Source organism: Crassostrea angulata, chromosome 2 (genome assembly GCF_025612915.1).
Source record: "Crassostrea angulata isolate pt1a10 chromosome 2, ASM2561291v2, whole genome shotgun sequence".
Lineage (NCBI taxonomy): Eukaryota > Metazoa > Mollusca > Bivalvia > Ostreida > Ostreidae > Magallana > Magallana angulata.
In genome coordinates this window covers 59,388,496-59,411,063 of record NC_069112.1, presented here as the reverse complement: position 1 = coordinate 59,411,063, position 22,568 = coordinate 59,388,496, and the positions used below count along the sequence as shown (strand labels likewise).

At 35.5% G+C, this 22,568-nt stretch overlaps 1 protein-coding gene and 1 long non-coding RNA gene across 2 annotated transcripts; both read right to left on the bottom strand.

The window, feature by feature from the left end:
* Positions 1-12,191: 12,191 nt before the first annotated feature.
* On the bottom strand, positions 12,192-14,076 carry LOC128173355 (uncharacterized). Its single transcript, XR_008242482.1, has 3 exons — positions 13,136-14,076; positions 12,753-12,875; positions 12,192-12,530 (listed from the first exon to the last, which is right to left on the bottom strand). It is a non-coding gene; the product is annotated as an uncharacterized LOC128173355 (long non-coding RNA).
* Positions 14,077-16,887: 2,811 nt separating this feature from the next.
* LOC128174592 (uncharacterized protein K02A2.6-like) lies at positions 16,888-20,904 on the bottom strand. The gene has a single exon (XM_052840108.1). The coding sequence runs from the start codon at positions 20,902-20,904 to the stop codon at positions 16,888-16,890; it is 4,017 nt and encodes a 1,338-aa protein (XP_052696068.1).
* Positions 20,905-22,568: the final 1,664 nt, after the last annotated feature.

The window sequence follows — 22,568 nt, the reverse complement described above, 5'->3', positions numbered from 1 at the left end:
AAGATGCAAAATCAAATGAAAGGCATTTTTAAAAATTTCCAATAATATGAAATATGAAAGGGTATACAAACACGTATTGTTTTTGAATGTGTGTGGGAAGCTTCATCAAAATCATCTTGACAAGCAATTAAAAAAGGTTGAATTCTCAAATTCATAAAAAAAAACTAACTATAACTTCAATTCAATGAGAATTCCTTATTTGCAGTTTCGTTTATTGCATGCTCCTACAAAAGTGGGGGGTCCATGATAATTCCATTTATCCTATAAAGTTAAGAAAAGTGTCAGCTGTCAAAACAGTGGGGAAGCAGCCTCCCTCATCCCAACCCCCGATGCTACGTGCCTGTGATGTAAACACATGGTGTGCTCTGGGGGATTCGCATGATCCCAACGGACTCGTCAACTATTCGGCGCGCAAAAATTATGACCGAGATATCATGGCGCGAAATCCTGCTATTACTGTTCACGCAAGGAATGAACTCATCCATTGGCAGAGGGGTCAGATGAATTTTTTGACATTTTTTTTTGTTACAGCTACATACATGTATATTATACTTTGGATCGGATGTTTTGGAAGAATTCTATCGAATTAAAAAACACACTAGCTTGATTATATAGTAATTGTTAAATGTAGTAATGTACATTTAGTAAGACACGCGAGTTATGACCCTTTTTCAAGATTAATGAAATCGCCCAACTGAACGAAAATAGGGTCACGCCCCGCTTTGGCGATTTAGTTCCTCCAGTAAACATTCCAGCTGTATAAATATATATTTGTTTTAACCCAAACGGATGACTCTCTTGCAATAATGATAATCCAACGCCAATTATTACTTACAAGTTGTACCGTAATAGACAAAATGTTACAACTTATTGCGAAGACCCCTCCCCCTTTTTCACCGTTCAAATATGGTGGAATATACGCCTGATCTATTTTTAAATCAGGATTACACACGTGCACTGCATGGTGAACGTCCCTTTCACTTAAAAACTCTTGCTCGCTGTTGTTATAACATGCCATATAACATTTTCATCAATTGTGAATGTAAATGCTGACATCTTAAACATGCATCGGTAAATCTTTTTTGTGAAATATCATGATATTGCTTGTCTCATTGTCTGCACTGTTTCGGAGATTGCGACTTTTAAACCTTAGATATGCCTGACGTCATGACGTCAGGCAATAAACTGGGAGCCATTGCCACCTACAGCTGGGATCACCGATCTTCTAGGGGGCGCAGCCACGCCCAACCCTGTCACAGCCGGGATCACAGGAAGAGAACCGAGTCCCACTGCATCTCTCAGGCAATTTTCAGTTATTCTCTCTTCGTATTTAGGCATAGATGCAGTATATGGAAAGGTGTGAACACTTCCGCCTTTTTGTGTTCATTATGTTCCCCTGGTTGAAGCACGACATACAACTAAACTGGCCGTTAAATTGGTTACAATTTAAAATTTCACTTTTGGCTGGTAGATCAGCTGTTCACAGATTAGAAAGCCTTTAGTGCAAATCTTCTCGTTCTCCACTTCATAGTGAATTCCATTACTTACTAAAAATTTGAGAGATTTCATAAGAAGTTTTGTAAAAATACTCATAAATGGCTTTGACTCACCAAACCAGAGTCCGCAAAGGATCATATTTTCTTTCAAAAATCTGTTTAAATGAATGATCATTAATGACTAGATAGAGGGGCCAAAGGGAAAACTTTGAACTTTTGAAAACAGGAAGTACGTCAGTGTTCCATGTAAATGATATTTTTGTAGGGTTTCTGAAGATAAGGGACCTCCAAATTCAGATAACATTTCGTATACAGCACCATCATATATGTCTTCAATTCCATTGAACTGCCTCTTTTTCTGTTATTTTCTTGATTGAATTAAATTCAAAATTCCAGGCCTCTTTATTATTTTCTTTAAAGCTGCTTGGTCCGATTTTTTTTCCATACAAATTTCCATACAAATCATTTATCTTAGAAAGTTATGGACTTTCTCCTATTTACACCAGCAGAATCAGTCTCCTTTCAAAGTAAGAAATATTCAAAGTAAATAAAAATAATTTCTCTTTGGGCAAACGAAAAAACAAATAAAAATGCATCACGGGAATGTTTAGAAAATGAAACCGCTTGGTTTCGTCCCCCGAATGATTGGGGTTATTCAACCCGCATGCTATGCATCGATTGTAAAGAAAGCAGACTTCATAAATATTAGCGAACAAAACGTACACAAGTTTATTTGTAATTTGTCTGATCATTTCGACCTTTATTTAAAGCGATGTAAAATTCGTTATACAACCATACCCGTCTCGTCGTCAGGGGTGAAATTTAACATGAGGCGAAATAACCCGGTACCTTTTAATGTCGTTTGTTTTGTTAGCAAATTTTGTACGTACTTTTCTTCATCGAAATTTGGCATAATTGACGGGTAAAACTACTGCAATGTCTATTATTATACATATACTAAGCATAGCCATTGTTTAAAAGCGTGCATAAAATTTGATATGTAATCGAACCAAGCAGCTTTAACTGTTGTTCCAATGGTAATTCGATGAAATAGTCTTTGTTTTTAACTCCTAATTGTATTCCAAAGTCTAAAGAAAGGCAACTGGTGTCATTTTCTTTCACACTTGTCATGCACTACTTCACTCGTGTAGAATGCATATTGCAAAATACTTTTGGAAAATGCATATTGCAAAATACTTTTTAAAGTATAGATGCTCTTTTAACCTGGATGTGAATGTAAGCAGTATAGACTAACAAAAGTTAGTGTATCTGCCAATTGAGCTCCACTGATAGTATGTCATATAGCGTAAAGAAGAATTAATACCATACTATGATGTACACTCATAAAATGACCTGGATAAATTGGCCTGATTTTCCTCATCTTGTCCCATCAAAGGATCTTCATTACTGTACTCAATAACGTAAATTTCGTAAACTGGAATCAAGTTTTCAAATGAAAAATCATCCCCTTCACAGATTTCTGTAACAACAATTCTCCATTAATTCAGTAACAATTTCATAAAACTATTTTCTTATGGGTGATTGTAGATTGGAACCACAGTCATCATGTTTTTCAGAGTCTGTGTTGAATTGAACACTTTAGTGAGAGTCTGTAGCTGGTAAAGAGACGGTTTCAGAACTTTCCAGTACATGAGGCTGTTGCTTTGTTGATTTTGGTTTTCTTGCATCACTTTTAGCATATGAAATGTGCCGAACTCTTCCAAGATTGTCAAGTTTCATTTGCTTTTTTGGTGTGGGGACTACAAAAAAAATTGGTCCAAATATAAAAACTACTTAATTTATCATTCTGACTGAAACTAGTGAACTAATGTGACTCTATCAATTTAACATGTACATAACTTCATCGGTCACACTATTTTAATACACAATTGTGTGTAGGAAAACTCTTGTTTTCAAAATCTTTCTAAAACACTAGTACTCTAAACTATTATTAACTCAAATGAACATTTTTTTGGAAAATACAAGTTCACATTTGACATTTGTTCATTTTTAAGGATAAAAAATACAGGTACCTTAAATAAGAAAATGACCATAAATATTAGTTTGGACAAAAAGGAATTAATGATTATTAAAATATTAAGCAAAATGTGATAGAAGCAGAAATTTGGGACTGATAAAACATGTTTTACTCCTGTTTGGTATATGAAATGAACAAAGTACATGCAAAGCAGCTCTCTGGAAAAGGCACCAGTATCTTTCAACTAATCACTTGAGAAGACCTGTAAAATAATAAGTTTACAAGTATTTATTTCTTTCTTTTTAACAAAACAAATATATAGGCAATACACTTTGCAGGGTACCTTTAAATAACTCTCTATAATTAAATGCATAGAGTATTTAAATGATTTGAACCTTGTTAAATGTAATTGAATAGAGGTGCTAGCACCTTTGCATGTTCAATAACAATCTCTGATGTAAAAATATGAACGATTTATAAGAAGAAAGTTACCTCTGGATTTTCATCTTCATTTGTAAGCAGTCTCTGTAAATCTTCATGGACAGCAGGAGGGTTGTTTTCCATGTGGATTATATTTGGGAATCTTGGGTAGGTACCAAATTGCCCTTTTCCTTTAATAACCATTTGTATTTGCTTGACTTTGACCCAACAATAAAGTGAACGACATCATCTTTGACCAAATGACAAGCTCTTCTTAATATTTTGGATATCGATCTTCTCAAATGATGCCAACATCAAAGGTGGTGCAGTGTTGGCATTATTATGGATCCGTCAACCCTTTGTTTGAAGAAACTACCGTCCAAAGTCTTCCATGAATGGTCTACATTCTTTATGTAGTAGATGTGGACATCTTCTGTCATTTCAATGAGTCTATACCTTCTCAAATATAAGATATGTTAAGCATTTGTTTCTCAATTTTCAAATTATTAAGGTATCTCACTACACCCAGACTGTTTTGATGACGCAACGTCACAAGATGGCGATTTATATATTTTGTTAAACTGTTTACATCGTTCAATGCGGTTGTATATCGTCATAGCTCAGTGGCTAAAGTTTTGGACTTCTGAACCGCAGATCGTGAGTTCGAATGCGCCTGGAGATTTTGTTAATGATTACTGAATTAAATTTTCGAAAATGTTATTTTTTTATCCAAATTTCAACATTTTTTGCCTATTTGACTTAAATACTTCTATCCACTATGATATTTATCATAATCAAGTTATTAACTGCTGATTTGAGAAAATATTTCAAGGTATAGTGAGCCACCTTAAGAACAATATCATTCCATTACATTCACCATATTGAATCTAATATACACAGTAAACAAGAGGCAATTTAGGCTCACAAAAGAAGTGGCTAGGACATATGAATATAAATCCACAAAGCGTATATGTAATATGGTAATGATTGTTAAAGTGATATATATCTATGAACAACCCAAAAATTTGATAATATTTACCGTATATAAAATTTTAATACTGGTGGGTAATGTTTTACAATGTATTATCATCAATGATGTTAACAAGACGTAAAGAAGGATCTATTCTTTAAACTAACATTTTGTGGAACAATACTTGTTTAATTCATTACCAATCTCACTGCTATTGTAATTATTTTGCTGCTGAAATGTCCCTTGAGATGAAGATAACACTCTGTTTGATCAGAGTTGCTATATCAAAAGTGATTGAGGCAGTCTGTTTAAAATAGAATCATTAGTCACTCTCTAGTTTGACAGTTCTAATTTGTTTCTTATCCTTGAATCGCCACTACTTGATAATTAATCTCACATGACAATTGTAATTTTTTTTTTATTCTGGGTGGGTTACTGTAATTCATTTAATTTTACACTGTCGAGTTTGTTAATTAAAAACAATTGTTGTTTTATTTTCATATTATGTAAAGTGTGTTATATAGGGTGCAGGAAATTTGCTAAACGATCAAGGTAAAATATTTATAATACTTATAGTATATACTTTCCAAAGATTTACATTGACACGACATTTTCAGAAAGCACTGTTGATAATATTGTGTCTGAAGTCTTTGATGAACAATATGATAAATCTTTTCATTCCTTTCAAAAAATTCTGCAGGTTTCTTTGTTCGGTGCATAAATATTAACTAAACTATAGGAGATATCACCAATATTAAAATTGACCAATATTTTTCTACCATCACTGGTCTTATGTATATTTTTTATATCAATATCTAACCCCTTTTTAAACAAAATAGATACGCCTCTACTAAAAGGTGAGTCAGAAAAGCAGTGTATAGATTTTCCATTCCAAGCATAGTCGTATTGAAAAGCGTTTTTTTTCTACAAAATGCGTTTCTTGAATCAAAATAACATCGATATTTGTATCAATTATCCAACTGTAAAATTTATCTCTTTTTTCCTTAGAGTTTAAACCTCGTGTATTTATTGAAATAAATTTAAGCATAGCCATAGTTGTTGTTTAAGATAACAATAAATAGTAAATATGTATACCTATGCAACAGTCCACACAGGTATCCTCTTGTAACTGAAACTTGAAGTTTCTGCATAGTTTCAATTAAAGGGACACATCTAGTGTCTGACCATGATAATACAAGCGGCCTTTAATGCGAAATTTTTTTAGAATTGATTGGAGAATGTTTGCTTATTCTGTTATCTCAGGAGTTCCCACGTAAAGTTAAAAACGCTTTAACTAAATCCGCAGACGATGAAACTAAATGCTACGTGAACTTGCACAGTACAGAGAAATCAATCTGACATGCAAACTACCTTACGCAGTATAAGAAATACCTATCCGGATTCACACCAGGAGGTGTTCTTCAACATACCAGTCTTCAAATCCCGCAATTTTCAAAGGAAACCCTTTTATACCCCGGTCCTATTTTCCCTTACAATGCAATTGCTAAAAGCAATACTGCAGAGCAGTTTAAAAATGAAATGAGATCATTGTGCCTTTTCGGTCTAGGAGAAACCAAACATGAAAAACCACAAGGGGGGGGGGATTGATTTTTACATTCATCAAGCAATCAACCAAAGATATGCCTCTGGAAAACATTATTCAGACGACAAATTCCCTCAGTAGAATGGGTAAAGATATTAAAGACAACGAGGAATAATTCATCAGCAACTCAAAAAATGCCCCCCCCCCCCCCTTCAACTAAGAAGATGAAACTTGAAGTTGTCAAAAGCCTTCCAAACCAGAAAGTAGATTTGTAAAGTGAACATTTTGATGTTTATTGTACATGACCTTTCACGTGATTAACTTTCAAGTAAAATACAACATTATTGGGAACTCGATCTACTTCCTAAATATCGAGTTTACATAATAAAATAAGTGTTTAGTGTTGTTTTTATTCAAACATTAGATCATAAATGTTTCTTGAATTCAATTTCATCAATGCATCGTTCGTGCACACATATTTAGTTGTACAAAGTGTTTTGCAGAAATGAGATAAAACAATCAAAGTCGTCAACTTAATTTGTCATAAAATGGGTAAAGTCGACACATTGTCAACATTATTAAGTATCCGATGTCGACGATGGTGTATATATATATATATATAAAATATATATATATATATATACAGTGGATGTATTTTCTACCATTTAAGAAATAAAAAATCCTATATATGATAGTTTCTATGGAATAAGATAAGAATTAGTCATAATTTGTTCAGCTTACTTATTAAGACTGGAACCCTCAATAATTTACTTTATCAAAGATTTCGGATTGGATCCAGCTTTCAAGACATCACCAAAAAGAGAACTGGTGAGACGACCAATATGGAGTCTCTGCCACATCTCTGATGTTCTCTTGTCTCTTGTGCAGCTCTCAATAAACTCAACTAAGCCCTCGGTTATCGACAGTTGGGGCTCTAAAATTTTGAAATTAATTAGGATATCATAACAATTATGAAACTCAAGGATTTAAAGATTTTTTGAAACTTTTGTTTATAAATAAAAATAAGATAAACATAAGAAAATATAATTCAAAAATAATTTTCATTTCGAAAAAAAATGTTTAAATTTAACTTTTCATAGTAAAGTTAACGTTACTTAATCTTTAATCAACATATTTATCAAATTTATATTCATACCATTCCCCTCACAAAATATGAGACTTCTCATCTTTGCGAACATAATATCTTCCACATCCTGCACCTCCATCTCTTGGACAGCCTCTGGAGCATGGTCAGGTATATTCCACAAGTGCGACATTCCTTATGATAATAAATGCACAGATTTGTCAGACTGACAGATTCTACAGACCTAATTATTATTTCAAAAATTCTAATTATCAAATTCCACTGCCAAATAGTAACTAAAGCATGAATTATAATTTTAAAAAAAATAGATCTTGCAAATGCTGCAGTGTGCCATTAAGATCCAAATGTCTGTCGTCTGAATTACGAGGGTCATAAGCGGCAAGAGGATCAAGATTTTCTGTAAAATCTTCAGACTCTTTCTATTGGCCCTTACACTTATTAGGCAAAGAAGTAATTGGTCCAGTAGGCTTCACCTGGCGCCCAGGAATTATCCATTTACATGGCTGAAATGTACAGCTTTCTGGAGAGGACTTGCTGGGTTTTGCATGACTTAATGCAAGGAGTAAGGCACCTATGTGACTACATGCCTGTGCTAACCTACGAATCAAAAGGATAGAATAGTGCAGTTGAAAACTAAGTTCTTGTGTTGATCCATTGAAAAAAATGAAATTGTAATTTAAACAATAGCAAAAGCAATGCATGATTAAAATTTCACTGGGATGTGGATTTTCATAAGATTATAAAAAAACTTGTTGAAAATGTTTATCAATTCATATATATAAGTATATTTATAAACTATTACCCAATAGGACACTGGCAATATGCATGCCGTATATGTGGTGTACTAGTGTTTGGTTTTGACATGCAGGTATACACTTGATATTGCTGCTTCTTTATAGAAGCCTGGCATGTTGCCCTCACATATATTATAGACGAATTGACCTAAATGAAAATGTATGACTAATTTAACGGGGTGCCTATTACTAAATTTGTTTTATGTACTTTCACAATATCACAATTGTACTAAATGTATTATTATCATTTGCTATGGTAGTTATTTTATCATGGAATGTTAGAGGGATTATGTCATCGACTATGAGTTTGTCAAAGCTGTTAGACCAAACTCAATGCGACTTAGCTGTTATTTCTGAACATAAGTTGAAAGACAATACAACTTGTATAAATTACCTTAATTCTGTACATGAAGATTATTTGAGTTTTGTTAAGGTAGATACAGATGTTAAATTGCCTACCTACCAACATTTTGTTGGCAAAGGTGGAGTGGGTATAATGTTTAAAAGGTCACTACAATATTCAATCAGAGAAATACCATGTTTTAACTCAAATCGGATAGTTGGTGTTGTACTTACATACAACAATGGTGAAGTGTTGTATATTTTTGGTGTATATCTCCCTGCTGATAGTAATGTAGATACTTATATACAAGAACTTAACCATGTGGAAAGTTTATATTGTCATTATAGATCCTATGGTAATGTTATTATAACAGGTGATCTCAACGGTAGTATTATTAGTCATCTTAACACAAACGCTTACAAGTCCAAACTGTTGCTTGACTTTGTTAACAAATGCGAATTTTGTATGCCTGGTAGAGATTTTAAAACTTCAGACGAATTGTTTACATTTGTTCCTAAAAACACAATGCTTGACTACATTTTATTTAACAAATGCATGTTGGATTCACTAGTTACCTATCAGATTTTTCAAGAGGGCTATTTTTGTAACACCTCAGACCATTTGCCTGTATTAGCTTCTTTTAAATCTCAATGTTCACGCCATTGTCTTCAGACATCCACACTAAAATTACCAGCTTGGCATAAAGCAACCGCTGAGGCTATAGATTGCTACAAGGCAACTATGCTACCCGATCTTCGCAGTCTATTAAAATGTGAAATGCACTCAGTTGCCGATTTGAATCATTTTTGTGAACAACTGTGTAACATTATTATCGTAGCTTCACGGCAATGCATTCCCCATACAGGTTATAACCCTCACACTCGACCAGGATGATCCAAAGAAATTAAACAATTGCACTCCACCAAACGAAACTTCCGGCGCATATGGGTAGGCGAAGGGAGGCCACGTGGCATGGTCTTTGACTCTTATCGCAGCTATAAGCGCGCTAAAAGACGCTTCAGAGATGCGCTCACTAAACAATACGAAGATCACATGCGCAAAGTATATCAAGATCTAGATGAAGCCGCTGAGTGCGATATACGTCTGTTTTGGAAACTTGTGAAAAAACACAAAGTTAAAACTTCCCGCACATACCCAGAAATCATTTCGACAGCGGGCGTATCCTTTCGCGATCCCCTGGGCGTCGCAAGTGCATTTGCGACGTACTATGAAAATATATATACCCCGTCTAAGGATCCGTCATTTGATGAAACCTTTTATGTTCAAACTGAATCTAAATACACGAACATCGAAACCGAATGTACTCAGTCGCACGACGAACTACCTGGTGGCCAAATATCAACCAATGACATATTAGCAGTGTTCAACAAACTCAAACGCCGCAAAGCTCCGGGACCAGACCTTGTTACCTATGAACATCTAATTTTTGGCGGTGACCTTTTGAATATGTGTCTCGTTAAACTCTTTAATGCAATTGTATATATCGGGAAAATCCCAGAATTATGGAAACGTGGATTCATTGTACCATTATACAAGGGAGGAGACAAACCTAAGACATCTTGCAATAGCTACAGACCAGTTGCCCTGTTGTCATGTTTCCTTAAAGTTTTTGAAAATGTTGTCAATTCAAGAATATCAGAGTTTGTTATTGACAGACATTTCCCCTGCGGACAACAGCAGGGTTTTCAAAAGCATCTTGGGTGTTTAACCGCTTCCTTCAATATGCAAGAAACTATATACCATAACGTTGAACAGGGCAGCAACATTTACGTATGCTTTTTAGATATCTCAAAAGCTTTCGATACGGTTTGGAGGCATGGCCTCCTTATCAAATTACGCGAAATGGGTATATCTGGAAAACTTTGGTCAATCATTAATGATTGTCATACAAACACAACCAGTGCAATTGTTGTCAATCAAACCCAATCAGACTGGTTTCCCGTGTCACAAGGTGTACGACAAGGTGGAGTTCTGTCAACCTATTTATATCTTGTGTATATTAACGAACTTGTTGTTAACCTGGAAAAGTCCTGTACAAATACTGGTATTTTTAGTACAACCAGCAACTGTCCATCGCTTGCTGATGATATCGCGTGTATTGCAACAACACCTACGACGTTACAGCGCATGCTTGATGTCTCTTCCGAATATTCCAGGAAGTGGCGTTTTTCCTTCAATTCTCAAAAATCGTGCATTTTACAAGTCCGCTCCAAAGGCTCCAAACTAGATTTTGATTATATATGGAAACTTGGTGATACAATAATTCCATGTGCTGACAACTATAATCACCTAGGCATTATTATCAACAGCAAACTTACACTCTCAGATAGGATTATAACAGCTTGTAGAAAAGGACAAAAATCATATTTTGCTCTGAACGATATAGGCTCCAACTATCTTAACCCGCTTACTTTGTCACACCTCTATAAGACGATCGTTCTTCCCACAGTCCTCTACGGTTGTGAATTATGGAGCAATCTATCTACCAACGATCTTCAACGCCTAAATGTTTTTCAACATTTTGTTTGCAAAAATGCACCAAATCTTCCGACCAAAACAAGATCCGATATCTGTGAAAGTGTTTTCAACGTTCTACCTATCAAATCGGAAATAGATATCCGCAAACTCTTATTTCTAGGCCGACTCTGTCTCATGGATCACCAGTCTCAAAGAAGATATTTTCAACACGCCTATTTTCATTCCTGGAGAACATTTCCAATAAACAGCGAGGGTTTATTCCGGATGTCATCAATATTTTGTCCACTTACAACCTTACTGAATACCTACAAACGTGGCTCCTTGATTGCTCATTTCCACCGAAACAGACTTGGAAAAAGATAGTGAGATCTACTGTATCTAAGCTACACCAAACAAACCGTAACATTAGAATGATAAATGACAATGATTTTTACCGTTTCGAATCCATTATCCAAAACCAAAACCCAAGTTTCATCTGGTCTATTCCGTCCAACTCATACGAAATCTCTCTTTGTAAATTTATCTGCAAGCTTATAGCTTGCCCTCCGGAACAGACTCCCTTTATCTGCCTACTATGCAACACCATGTTTGTAGACGTTTTTCAACATATCGCTTGTTCCTGCCCCTCTACTAATGACTTACGTACATACTGGTGGGATCAGATCACCAACTCCTTTGATATTCACCTCTCCGCGGACCTGTGTGCCATGACTGAGGATGATACATTCTTCTTTCTCCTAGGTGGGAAATACTTCACATGGTTGTCAGAAAAAGATACACGTGCAGTTCGTATACTTAACTTTCGTTACATCCGAGACACTGCTGCACGCTATAATCAGACCCTCAAATCCCAACCTAACCGAATGTTAGCAGCATAACCTGTGTACGTGTGTACCCCGTCCCCCGTGTAGGACCTCCCCCCCCCCCCCCCTTTTTTTTTATATGTATATATGTAAATACTTATGCTTTGTCTTATAATGATTTTTGTTGCATGTATGTATAATTGTATGTTCTGAAAAAAATCTTCATATGAGGGAAATAAAGTATGAATGAATGAATGAACGAAGGTTGAAAGCAGATATATATATATACAGTGGATGTATTTTCTTCCATTTAAGAAATAAAAAATCCTATATATGATAGTTTCTATGGAATAAGATAAGAATTAGTCATAATTTGTTCAGCTTACTTATTAAGACTGGAACCCTCAATAATTTGCTTTATCAAAGATTTCGGATTGGATCCAGCTTTCAAGACATCACCAAAAAGAGAACTGGTGAGACGACCAATATGGAGTCTCTGCCACATCTCTGATGTTCTCTTGTCTCTTGTGCAGCTCTCAATAAACTCAACTAAGCCCTGGGTTATCGACAGTTGGGGCTCTAAAATTTTGAAATTAATTAGGATATCATAACAATTATGAAACTCAAGGATTTAAAGATTTTTTGAAACTTTTGTTTATAAATAAAAATAAGATAAACAGAAGAAAATATAATTCAAAAATAATTTTCATTTCGAAAAAAAATGTTTAAATTTAACTTTTCATAGTAAAGTTAACGTTACTTAATCTTTAATCAACATATTTATCAAATTTATATTCATACCATTCCCCTCACAAAATATGAGACTTCTCATCCTTGCGAACATAATATCTTCCACATCCTGCACCTCCATCTCTTGGACAGCCTCTGGAGCATGGTCAGGTATATTCCACAAGTGCGACATTCCTTATGATAATAAATGCACAGATTTGTCAGACTGACAGATTCTACAGACCTAATTATTATTTCAAAAAATTCTAATTATCAAATTCCACTGCCAAATAGTAACTAAAGCATGAATTATAATTTAAAAAAAAATAGATCCTGTAAATGCTGCAGTGTGCCATTAAGATCCAAATGTCTGTCGTCTGAATTACGAGGGTCATAAGCGGCAAGAGGATCAAGATTTTCTGTAAAATCTTCAGACTCTTTCTATTGGCCCTTACACTTATTAGGCAAAGAAGTAATTGGTCCAGTAGGCTTCACCTGGCGCCCAGGAATTATCCATTTACATGGCTGAAATGTACAGCTTTCTGGAGAGGACTTGCTGGGTTTTGCATGACTTAATGCAAGGAGTAAGGCACCTATGTGACTACATGCCTGTGCTAACCTACGAATCAAAAGGATAGAATAGTGCAGTTGAAAACTAAGTTCTTGTGTTGATCCATTGAAAAAAATGAAATTGTAATTTAAACAATAGCAATAGCAATGCATGATTAAAATTTCACTGGGATGTGGATTTTCATAAGATTATAAAAAAACTTGTTGAAAATGTTTATCAATTCATATATATAAGTATATTTATAAACTATTACCCAATAGGACACTGGCAATATGCATGCCGTATATGTGGTGTACTAGTGTTTGGTTTTGACATGCAGGTATACACTTGATATTGCTGCTTCTTTATAGAAGCCTGGCATGTTGCCCTCACATATATTATAGACGAATTGACCTAAATAAAAATGTAAAAAATATTATTTATTATGAACAATTAAAACAATATAATATCAGCAGAAACATGTATGTCTCTGATATCAGATTTTTTTTTACATGCATTAATCTGATCATGCTTTTATCTTATCATTTTTTAAAAAATAATTATAATGTGTGTTTTTTACAAAATACAAAATGTAATTAAAAATTCTACCTCTGACACTCTAATATCTTGGACGTCACCAGCTTCGAAGTGTTTAATGGATTTGTTTAAGCCCTTGAAATTTTTCACAGCAATACCATGTGAAGTAGGTCTTTCAATGATAAAACTGTAAATATCACTGAACGTTAATGTTGGAATATGACTCTGGTCCAAACAGTCATAGGTTACGGCATGAAAAGGTGGCAAACTCTCCTCAAAGGGTAGGTTCAATGATACTTCAGCCGAAGATTGTTGGATGATCGACGTCAAAACAGAAGTTGGCGTTTGACATAAAAGTAATTCTTGTATGAGATCTTTTTTCTACTTACATATGTGAATTCCGTGCTCTGTGTGTAAATTTCTCAACGAACTGATTTTCAGTTTCTTCAAACTCTCCCGCTCTGCCATACTGAGCTGTGTTACTATGTAAAAAACAGCTATGGAATGCGGATATAAATAGTTGCCGCCCGGAAGCGTTTCTGCGCATGTGCAAGATTTATCGCGAAAAGGCTTATTCTTATCTGTTTTCGACTTTTAGTTCGTTCTTCTCGCACTCTTCCAAATGCGCGTCTCTCAAGAAAGACTGTTTCAAATTATCCTTACTAGAGTGGGGTTACTGTAAATGAATATTACATAATATTTATTTTAAACCTGAAATATTTTATGAACATGTAATGTTCTCCTAAAACTATATTTGCCAGCAAAAAAAAAATATAGTGATTAAAACTTAATTACGGACACATTGTTTGAATACTACTTAGCCTTCCATCATGGATTATTCAGCTATAGTGGCGCGAAAAATTATGGACTGCTCCTAAGATTTTGACAATATGGCGCGGAGAAGAATTCCTGTGGCTCGTTTTATTCAGATTTGAATTGTCCAACGACTTTAAACCATAAATGGACTCTTCCATAGAAGGGGTTGCATTCCATAAAGTCCGTATGTGTGGACTCAAAAAAACTCTTTTTGGCAACTTTTACTTGTTGCCTACTAATTTTACTTTACAATGAAGCGCATTGAAGTGGTAAACAGTTTTCCTTTTAATGGAATGTTCTAAACTTTGTAACGAACGTCAATTGTTACAAAAGACATGCCTATTTCTTTTATAACGAGTAAAACAGTATTCGAAACACTGCTTTCTGAACCGCTCATCTTCGAAAGAACACAAGCAGGAATTTCACACACGTGCACTGTACACTAAAACACACATTAAATCGCAATACCGCGTGCCAAATCAATCCATGATTATCCTGTTCGGCAATAATTCGTAGAGAAGAGTAATCACCATAACAGATCAAACGAAGTTAAATTATGGGGAGATGACATGATTAACAAGAATAACCAAGAAGGTGTTTCTGTTGTGGTGGAATGCGTAACAGTGGAAACAGCACTATGTCCATTCAAGTAAAGGTGAATATACCATGACCTATTATATCACAGTAAATAATATTTCAAAGTTAAAAGGTTCAGTAAAATTACTAACGAAGGCCATGAATAATTGATCTCTTGTTTCTCAGGTCAATAATTTCAATACATTCATTGGCATGTAATCTAAATTGATGAGCATCATATAGTAAAAGTATCACAACTTTAAATTATCGAATTATCAAACTACTATAATGTTTAAAGGGACTTCATATTTTAATTCAACATTTGTAGTCAATACCTTTTAAAAGCATAACACAGATACTATGCATTTTAACAGGTGTCCAGTGTGCAAATTTCCTGGTAGACAAAGAAAAAGTAGATTCCATATTGAATCCTCCGGTGCACATGGCCCACATACTTAATGCAACCCAAAACTATGATCTCCGTGAAGGGGATATTGAGGAAAGTAAGTCATATTGATTATGAATCAATATTAATTGCTATTTCAATGACTATTACTATAATTGAGTGTGTTGCCTGATTGAAAAAACCCATGGTTGTATCTTAAAAACTTAACCATTTTTCAAAATCTTCTTGACTACCACAATTCTTATGAAAAAGACCAAACTATAACTAAGTACACCATGAATTACCAAAATAGTAAATTCCATGTCCCCCGAGGTATGGTTTTAGACTTTAGGGCTTAACTTGTCAAATAGTGTAAAAAATGTATAATATATTTAAAAGAAGCCCAGTCTACCAAAATTATAAATTTCATGTCAAAAGGGTTTGGGAGGCTTTAAGATGAGCCCAAAATAGTCATATAGTGTTTATGCATACAATATAAAATAATTTCCCACACGTCATGATTATGTACACCTGGAGGCTCACTACCATAATTACCTTTGTCACTTTGAAGCATTAACATGGCCTAACATAGAAATTTTAGAAAATAGCCATTACATTGTTTTAAAACCACTCAAAGCAACTTGAGGTTTTTCAAAACATGTGTATGAGGTTGACGTGAAGAACACAAGATGTCATTTGTCCCTGGAAATTTTAGTTTGTCTATTTAAAAGCAGCAAACAAGACCTGAAATAACGAGGGAGAGAGAGAAAGAAAGAAGAAATATAGGACAGAGATTGATGGAATTATCTGATTTCACATTGCATGATAAACCCATATCAAGGAAATATACTGGGTCATGCACAACCCTTCTTCCTGTCTCCCATTATCCTCTGCGAAAAAGGGTGGTGGGTTAAACAGAGAGAGTGAGAGTCATATGTCATATACAACGCATGTGTGTGTGTAGACTGTTTATTATATTCAGCTTCAATAATATGTTTTACATAACAGTACATTTTACCATATAATAAAACATTTGGTTGACAGTGATTATGTAATTAACTTGTACTTTAAATATGTCACATCTCCCTTTCTTTCAAGAATTTAGTTTAAGCCAATCTACATACAATTATATTAAACGATAAGAATTTCGAATTTTACTTTAAAAGTCTAATAAATGAAAATTTACTATTCTGTAAATTGTTCTGCTGTCATAGGTTCCATCTCTGAATCCTTATGAATCAATACACAAGTTGCACCGATGTTCTGTCTGAGCCACTACAACTTTCACTGATAATTTCAAATAACGAAATAAAATATTAAACACATTATCACTGATTTCACAACTAATCACGGAATCTTGATGGAAGTTTGATTTCACGTCCCGACCTGGTCTTCACTGGACTCTGAATCTTTTGAGGCGCGTCCTTCTGTATCTCCTCTGTGTTACCAATAGTAGGTTTCCTCTCGGGTTTCCTATCCACACGATCCATCGATCCATGTTGGGCGGCATGATACAGGAATGGTGTAATTTCCAGGTTTTCTTCTTTTTCCCTCACTTCTGCAGGATTAGAGTTCGTTGGCCTTAAGTCCCTTCTATTTCTGCGATATTTCCTGCCATTGTTTCCCTTAACTACATATGAACGTGGCAATTCATGTTTCTCTGCAACTGATCCATGTATCCACTGATCATTGTGTTTGATCAGAACCTTTTCTCCTGGAATCAATGGTTTCAAGTCAGATTTTGGAACATGTTTATCAAATTTCCTCTTCTGCTTGGCCTGGCGAGTCTTTAAGCTTTCTTTGACAAATTCAGCGTTTTGTGGTTTCAAAAGTGTTGCTGATACAGGTAACTTTGTCCTTAATCGTCTCGCTAGAAATAACTGAGCTGGCGATAATCCAAGTTCTTCAAAAGGTGTGTTCCTATAATCCAAGATTGCCAGGTAAGGATCCTTTGCTTTTTCGAGTAAGTGTTTGATTGTTTGAACCATTCGTTCCACTTGTCCATTTGATTGGGGAAAATGGGGACTAGACGTCAAGTGGCGAAATTCATACTCTTGGGCAAATTTCCTAAATTCAGCACTAGCAAACTGAGGTCCATTATCAGACAAGGCTTCATCAGGAATACCATATCGTGCGAACAGGTTCTTTAGATGTTGAATCACACAACTGGAGTTAGGCTGTTCCAGTTTCGCTATCTCTGGCCATTTTGAATAAAAGTCTACTGACAGGAGATACTGGTGTCCATTGAATTCAAACAAATCCATGGCTATTGTAGACCAAGGTCGGTCTGGTATTTTATGAGGAATAAGACTTTCTCTTGGATTTTGTCGTTGATGGGTAGCACAAATGCTGCATTTGGAGATAATATCTTCAATGTAACTTCCCATTGATGGCCAAAACATGACTTCACGTGCCATTGCTTTGCATTTTACAATGCCTAAATGAGATTCGTGTATCCTCGCTAACATTTCCTTACGACAGGTTTGTGGTATCACTAGTCTAAGACCTTTGTAGATCAAGCCATCTATGCATGCAAGTTCATCTCTGTAATTCCAGTAGGTGCGTATTTCCACGGGAAGTTGATCGCGACTCTCTGGCCATCCTTCTAGAATAGCTTTACTGAGTAGAATCATTTCAAGATCTGCGGAAGCTGATTTTTGTAATTCTGCATACTTTCCAGGTGATAGGGGTAAGTACGACAAAGCATTGACGGAGAATTCATCAACTAACTTCTCTGTTGTCTCTTTCAAGTAATTTCTGGATAGATGATCAGCTACAACAAGAGTATTCCCAGGTTTGTATGTTACATCCAAGTCATAACATTGTAATGTAAGAACCATTTTCTGCAGTCGGGCTGGAATGTCATGTAATGGTTTACGGAAGATAGACTGAAGAGGTTTGTGGTCAGTTTCAACTTGAATTCGTCTTCCATAGACATACTGGTGAAATTTCTGACAGCCATAAACTATAGCTAGGGTCTCCTTTTCCAACTGTGAGTACTTCTGCTGTGTTGTAGTCAAAGCTCTGGATCCAAATGCAATTGGTTTACCATCTTGAATTATTGCTGCTCCAAGACCTGTTGAGCTGCTGTCCACGGTAAGTAAGACTGGTTTTTCAGGATCAAAATATGTCAAAACTGGAGTATTGGTTACCATCTCCTTCAGTTTCTGGAAACTTTTCTGCTTGTTTCCATCCCAATGCCATGCAACATCCTTAGAGAGTAATTGTCTTAAGGGTGCCGATTCCTGAGACAAGTTTGGAAGAAATTTTGCAAGATACTGAATGAATCCCATGAATTTCCTTAGGTCCTTTTTGTTAGTTGGCGGTGTCATTTCTGTCACGGCCCGGATCTTCTCTGGATCTGCCTTGAGTCCCTCACTACTGAGAACATGTCCAACATAGGTCACTTCCTTTCTGCGGAATTCACATTTTTCGGAACTCAATTTCAAATTATAGTCTTTTGCTCGTTCTAAGACTTTCTTTAATCTTTCGTCATGTTCTTTTAGAGTTTCACCCCACACAAGAATATCGTCAACGATGACTTCAGCACCGTCAATGTCTTCCACCATTCGTGACATCACACTTTGGTATATTTCCGATGCACAGTTTAGACCAAATGGCATCCTTAAGAATCTGAATCTTCCAAGTGGTGAGTTAAATGTACAAAGTTTGGAACTGTCCTCGTCCAGCTGAATCTGCCAAAAACCGGAAGTTGCATCCAACTTGGAGAAGTACTTGGCATTTGGCATGCGAGTGACAATTTCCTCAATGGTAAGCATAGGATAATGGGGTCTTCTTATGGCTTTGTTGAGATCTCTAGGATCAAGGCAAAGTCTCACTGAACCATTGGGTTTTATGACTGTAACAAGACTGTTGACCCACTCAGTTGGCTCTATCTGCCGAATAATGATTCCGTCTTTCTCCATGGTTCTAAGTTTGTCCTTCACCTTTTGACGAAGTGCTACTGAGATACGTCTCGGTGGATGGACGACTGGTTGCACATCCTCCTTCAAGTGTATCTTGTGTTTGCCAGGTAAACGACCAACACCAATGAATAAATCTGAATAGTTCTTGCGTATCAACTGTTCGGTAAGGTTTTGTGAGGCCTGTGTTTCAAATTGTGCCACACTAAACATCTTCTGAACTAGTCCTATCTGTTGACTTGTCTCTGATCCAAGTATTGTTGGAGTTTTGATGTCTACAACTTCAAAGGGAATGTTGAATGTTTCATGGTGAAATATGCATGGAAGTACTACTAATCCTGTGGATTTCATGGTATGTCCACTGAAACTTTTCAATACGGCTTCTGATCTCTGTATTGTTTCACTGATTTTCAGGCGCTGTAGAACATTCCGGCTAACGACATTACATTTGGCTCCAGTGTCCACATGCATTGTTACACTATGGTCATTCACTTTACAGTTTACTGTCCAGTCTGATTCTGGATTTACAGAGTTAACTTCATGTCTCATGCCCATAAATATTTCAGCAGATGTATCACTTTCTTTGTCACTTTCACTGTCTGTATCTGATGATATTTCTTGTACCATATTCACTTTCTTCTTCTGTTTATGATATTCTTTGGTTTTAACATGCTTGTGGGAGTATGACTGTGTTTTAGTTTTGCACATACTTGCGAAATGGTCAGGCTTCTGACACAAATTACACAACTGACCAATAGCAGGACATCTATCTTTATAGAAATGTTCGTATCCACATCGGGAACACTTCTTCTGTTTTGCCTTGAATGCGCGAGGTTTGACTGCTTGCGGCTTCTTCTTTACAATGACATTCACATTAGGGTCTTCCCCTGATGAATTCATAGATTTCAATTGCTTCTGTGACAGCTCAAATGTTCTTACAATGTCTGTACATTTCTGTAGGGTCAGCTCTGATCCTTCACTAATGAGTTTTTCACGAACTTTCTTTGATTTTACACCAAACACAATGTGATCTCTCAACATCTCATCCTCAATATCAGGATTATAACCACAGTCATTGAACAACACTTTCAAATCGGTATAAAACTGTTCAAAAGTTTCTTCTTCATCTTGAGTGCGACACTTGAACTTGTAACGTGCATATATCACATTAGATTTAGGCTTGCAATATTGTTCAAAACGGTCAAAATAAACTTTTAAAGTTTTCTTGTCATCACCCTGCAGATTCCAAGTCGAATAAATGTTTCTGCCCTTTTCACCTACCCATAACATCAGGTAATTGCACTGTTGTTCCTCCGATTTCCCTTTGAGAGGTCCACCAAACATAAATTCACAGTGAGCTTTGAATGACTTAAATGCACTCGGGAGGTCCTGAGATTCCCAGGCCATCTTCGGATTTGGCTCCTTGTCCGATGCCATCTTTTCAAAATGACATGAAATATGACTTCAAATGGTCACTGTAAATGTCGAACACTTAATTTCCTTGAAGGATGTTTTCGTTTGGTCTGGGTTTCTGGCCGATTTTGGCAGCCACTTCTGACACCATGTCATATACAACGCATGTGTGTGTGTAGACTGTTTATTATATTCAGCTTCAATAATATGTTTTACATAACAGTACATTTTACCATATAATAAAACATTTGGTTGACAGTGATTATGTAATTAACTTGTACTTTAAATATGTCACATCATAGAGAGATAGAGAAAAAAAATGCTGGGTATGTATGTTCATGAATTGATATACTTTTTAACAAACATATATCTTTCATTTAAAAAGAGACGGCAAAAAAAAAAATGAAAAAATCTTTTGACATGGTATTACCTTCCACAAGGAATAAAACATACTCACAGACTGTTAAACTGTACAACCTCCCAACATTTACTTCCGTTATATCTCGTCTCTCCATGTCTTTAAAGCTACACAATCTGATCAGGATCTAGAAAAATCAGCATATGTATTGTCAAAACAAGCTTTGTCATTTAGTCAATCAGACCAAAAGGCAGCTACTAAATAGTTCTGACATTAGATCCCATAGTAAAAACAAGATTGTCCAAAAAAATTCAGTCTTATTGACAAGCCATCTCCATCAGACAAAAAGAAAGCTAGAATTTATGCAACAAGAGAAGCAAACACAAATCTCCTTTCTTCGATTCAAGAGAATGATCTAAGACATTTTCTGTCGTTTGGAAGTTCCTTCCAAAAACACGATAATGAGAGAATTAAGACCAATGTTCTGTCCAAAGAAGAATTAAAAAAAAAAATCAAGAAAGGCGAAACTTAAGAGAAAAGACTGGAAAAGTACAATCTAAACAACACCATGGCTTCTTTTTCCGTTACGAATTTCAGGCAGAGAAATTTTTGAAAGAAATAGGAGAATCCCCTGAAGGATAAATAGTCAAGTAGACAGGAAAAGCAAAGAAATACCACTTGGGAATCATTGGCAAATTTTCATTAAATTGGGGACAGAGAATGCAATAAACATCACAAGCTTTAAGTTGAAAAGAAAAAATGAGAGGAAGATTATCTAGTGGAGAAATTTACATAGGTGAAAAAGTGACGCCAAAAAACCTGCAGTTCTAATACAATTAACAAGGCTGGGAAATTTGAAGCGTCAAATCTCCAAATCTATGGCGGAGAAATACCTTGAAGGAAATTGTTCCAACTGGAAACTGTGAGTCCAACTTTTTCTCTACAAAAAAACATTAAAAACTAATTCTCTGGAAAAACTTTTCTACGTCATGCTCGAACTTCAGCATTGTTTTCTTCAACTCCCTTTTAGTTCGATAGTCGAAGCTTTGGCCAATTACTTCCCATGATCGTGTTTCCTGTCATGAAGCACAGGGGCATCGTATCAGCTCTACACTCTATTACATATGTATAAATAATACACAAGGAAAATTGAAAGTAGGACACGATTTGTAAACAAAACGATTTGTAAACAATGTAAAAAAAAAAACCCAACTTACTTGACAAAAGTTACGCAAATCCTCGTTCAGTCATCCGTTTCAATACCATACACTGCTTCAAACGACTTGTATTCCCCATTCTTTAAAACAGGATCAGATAAAAAAATGAAGTT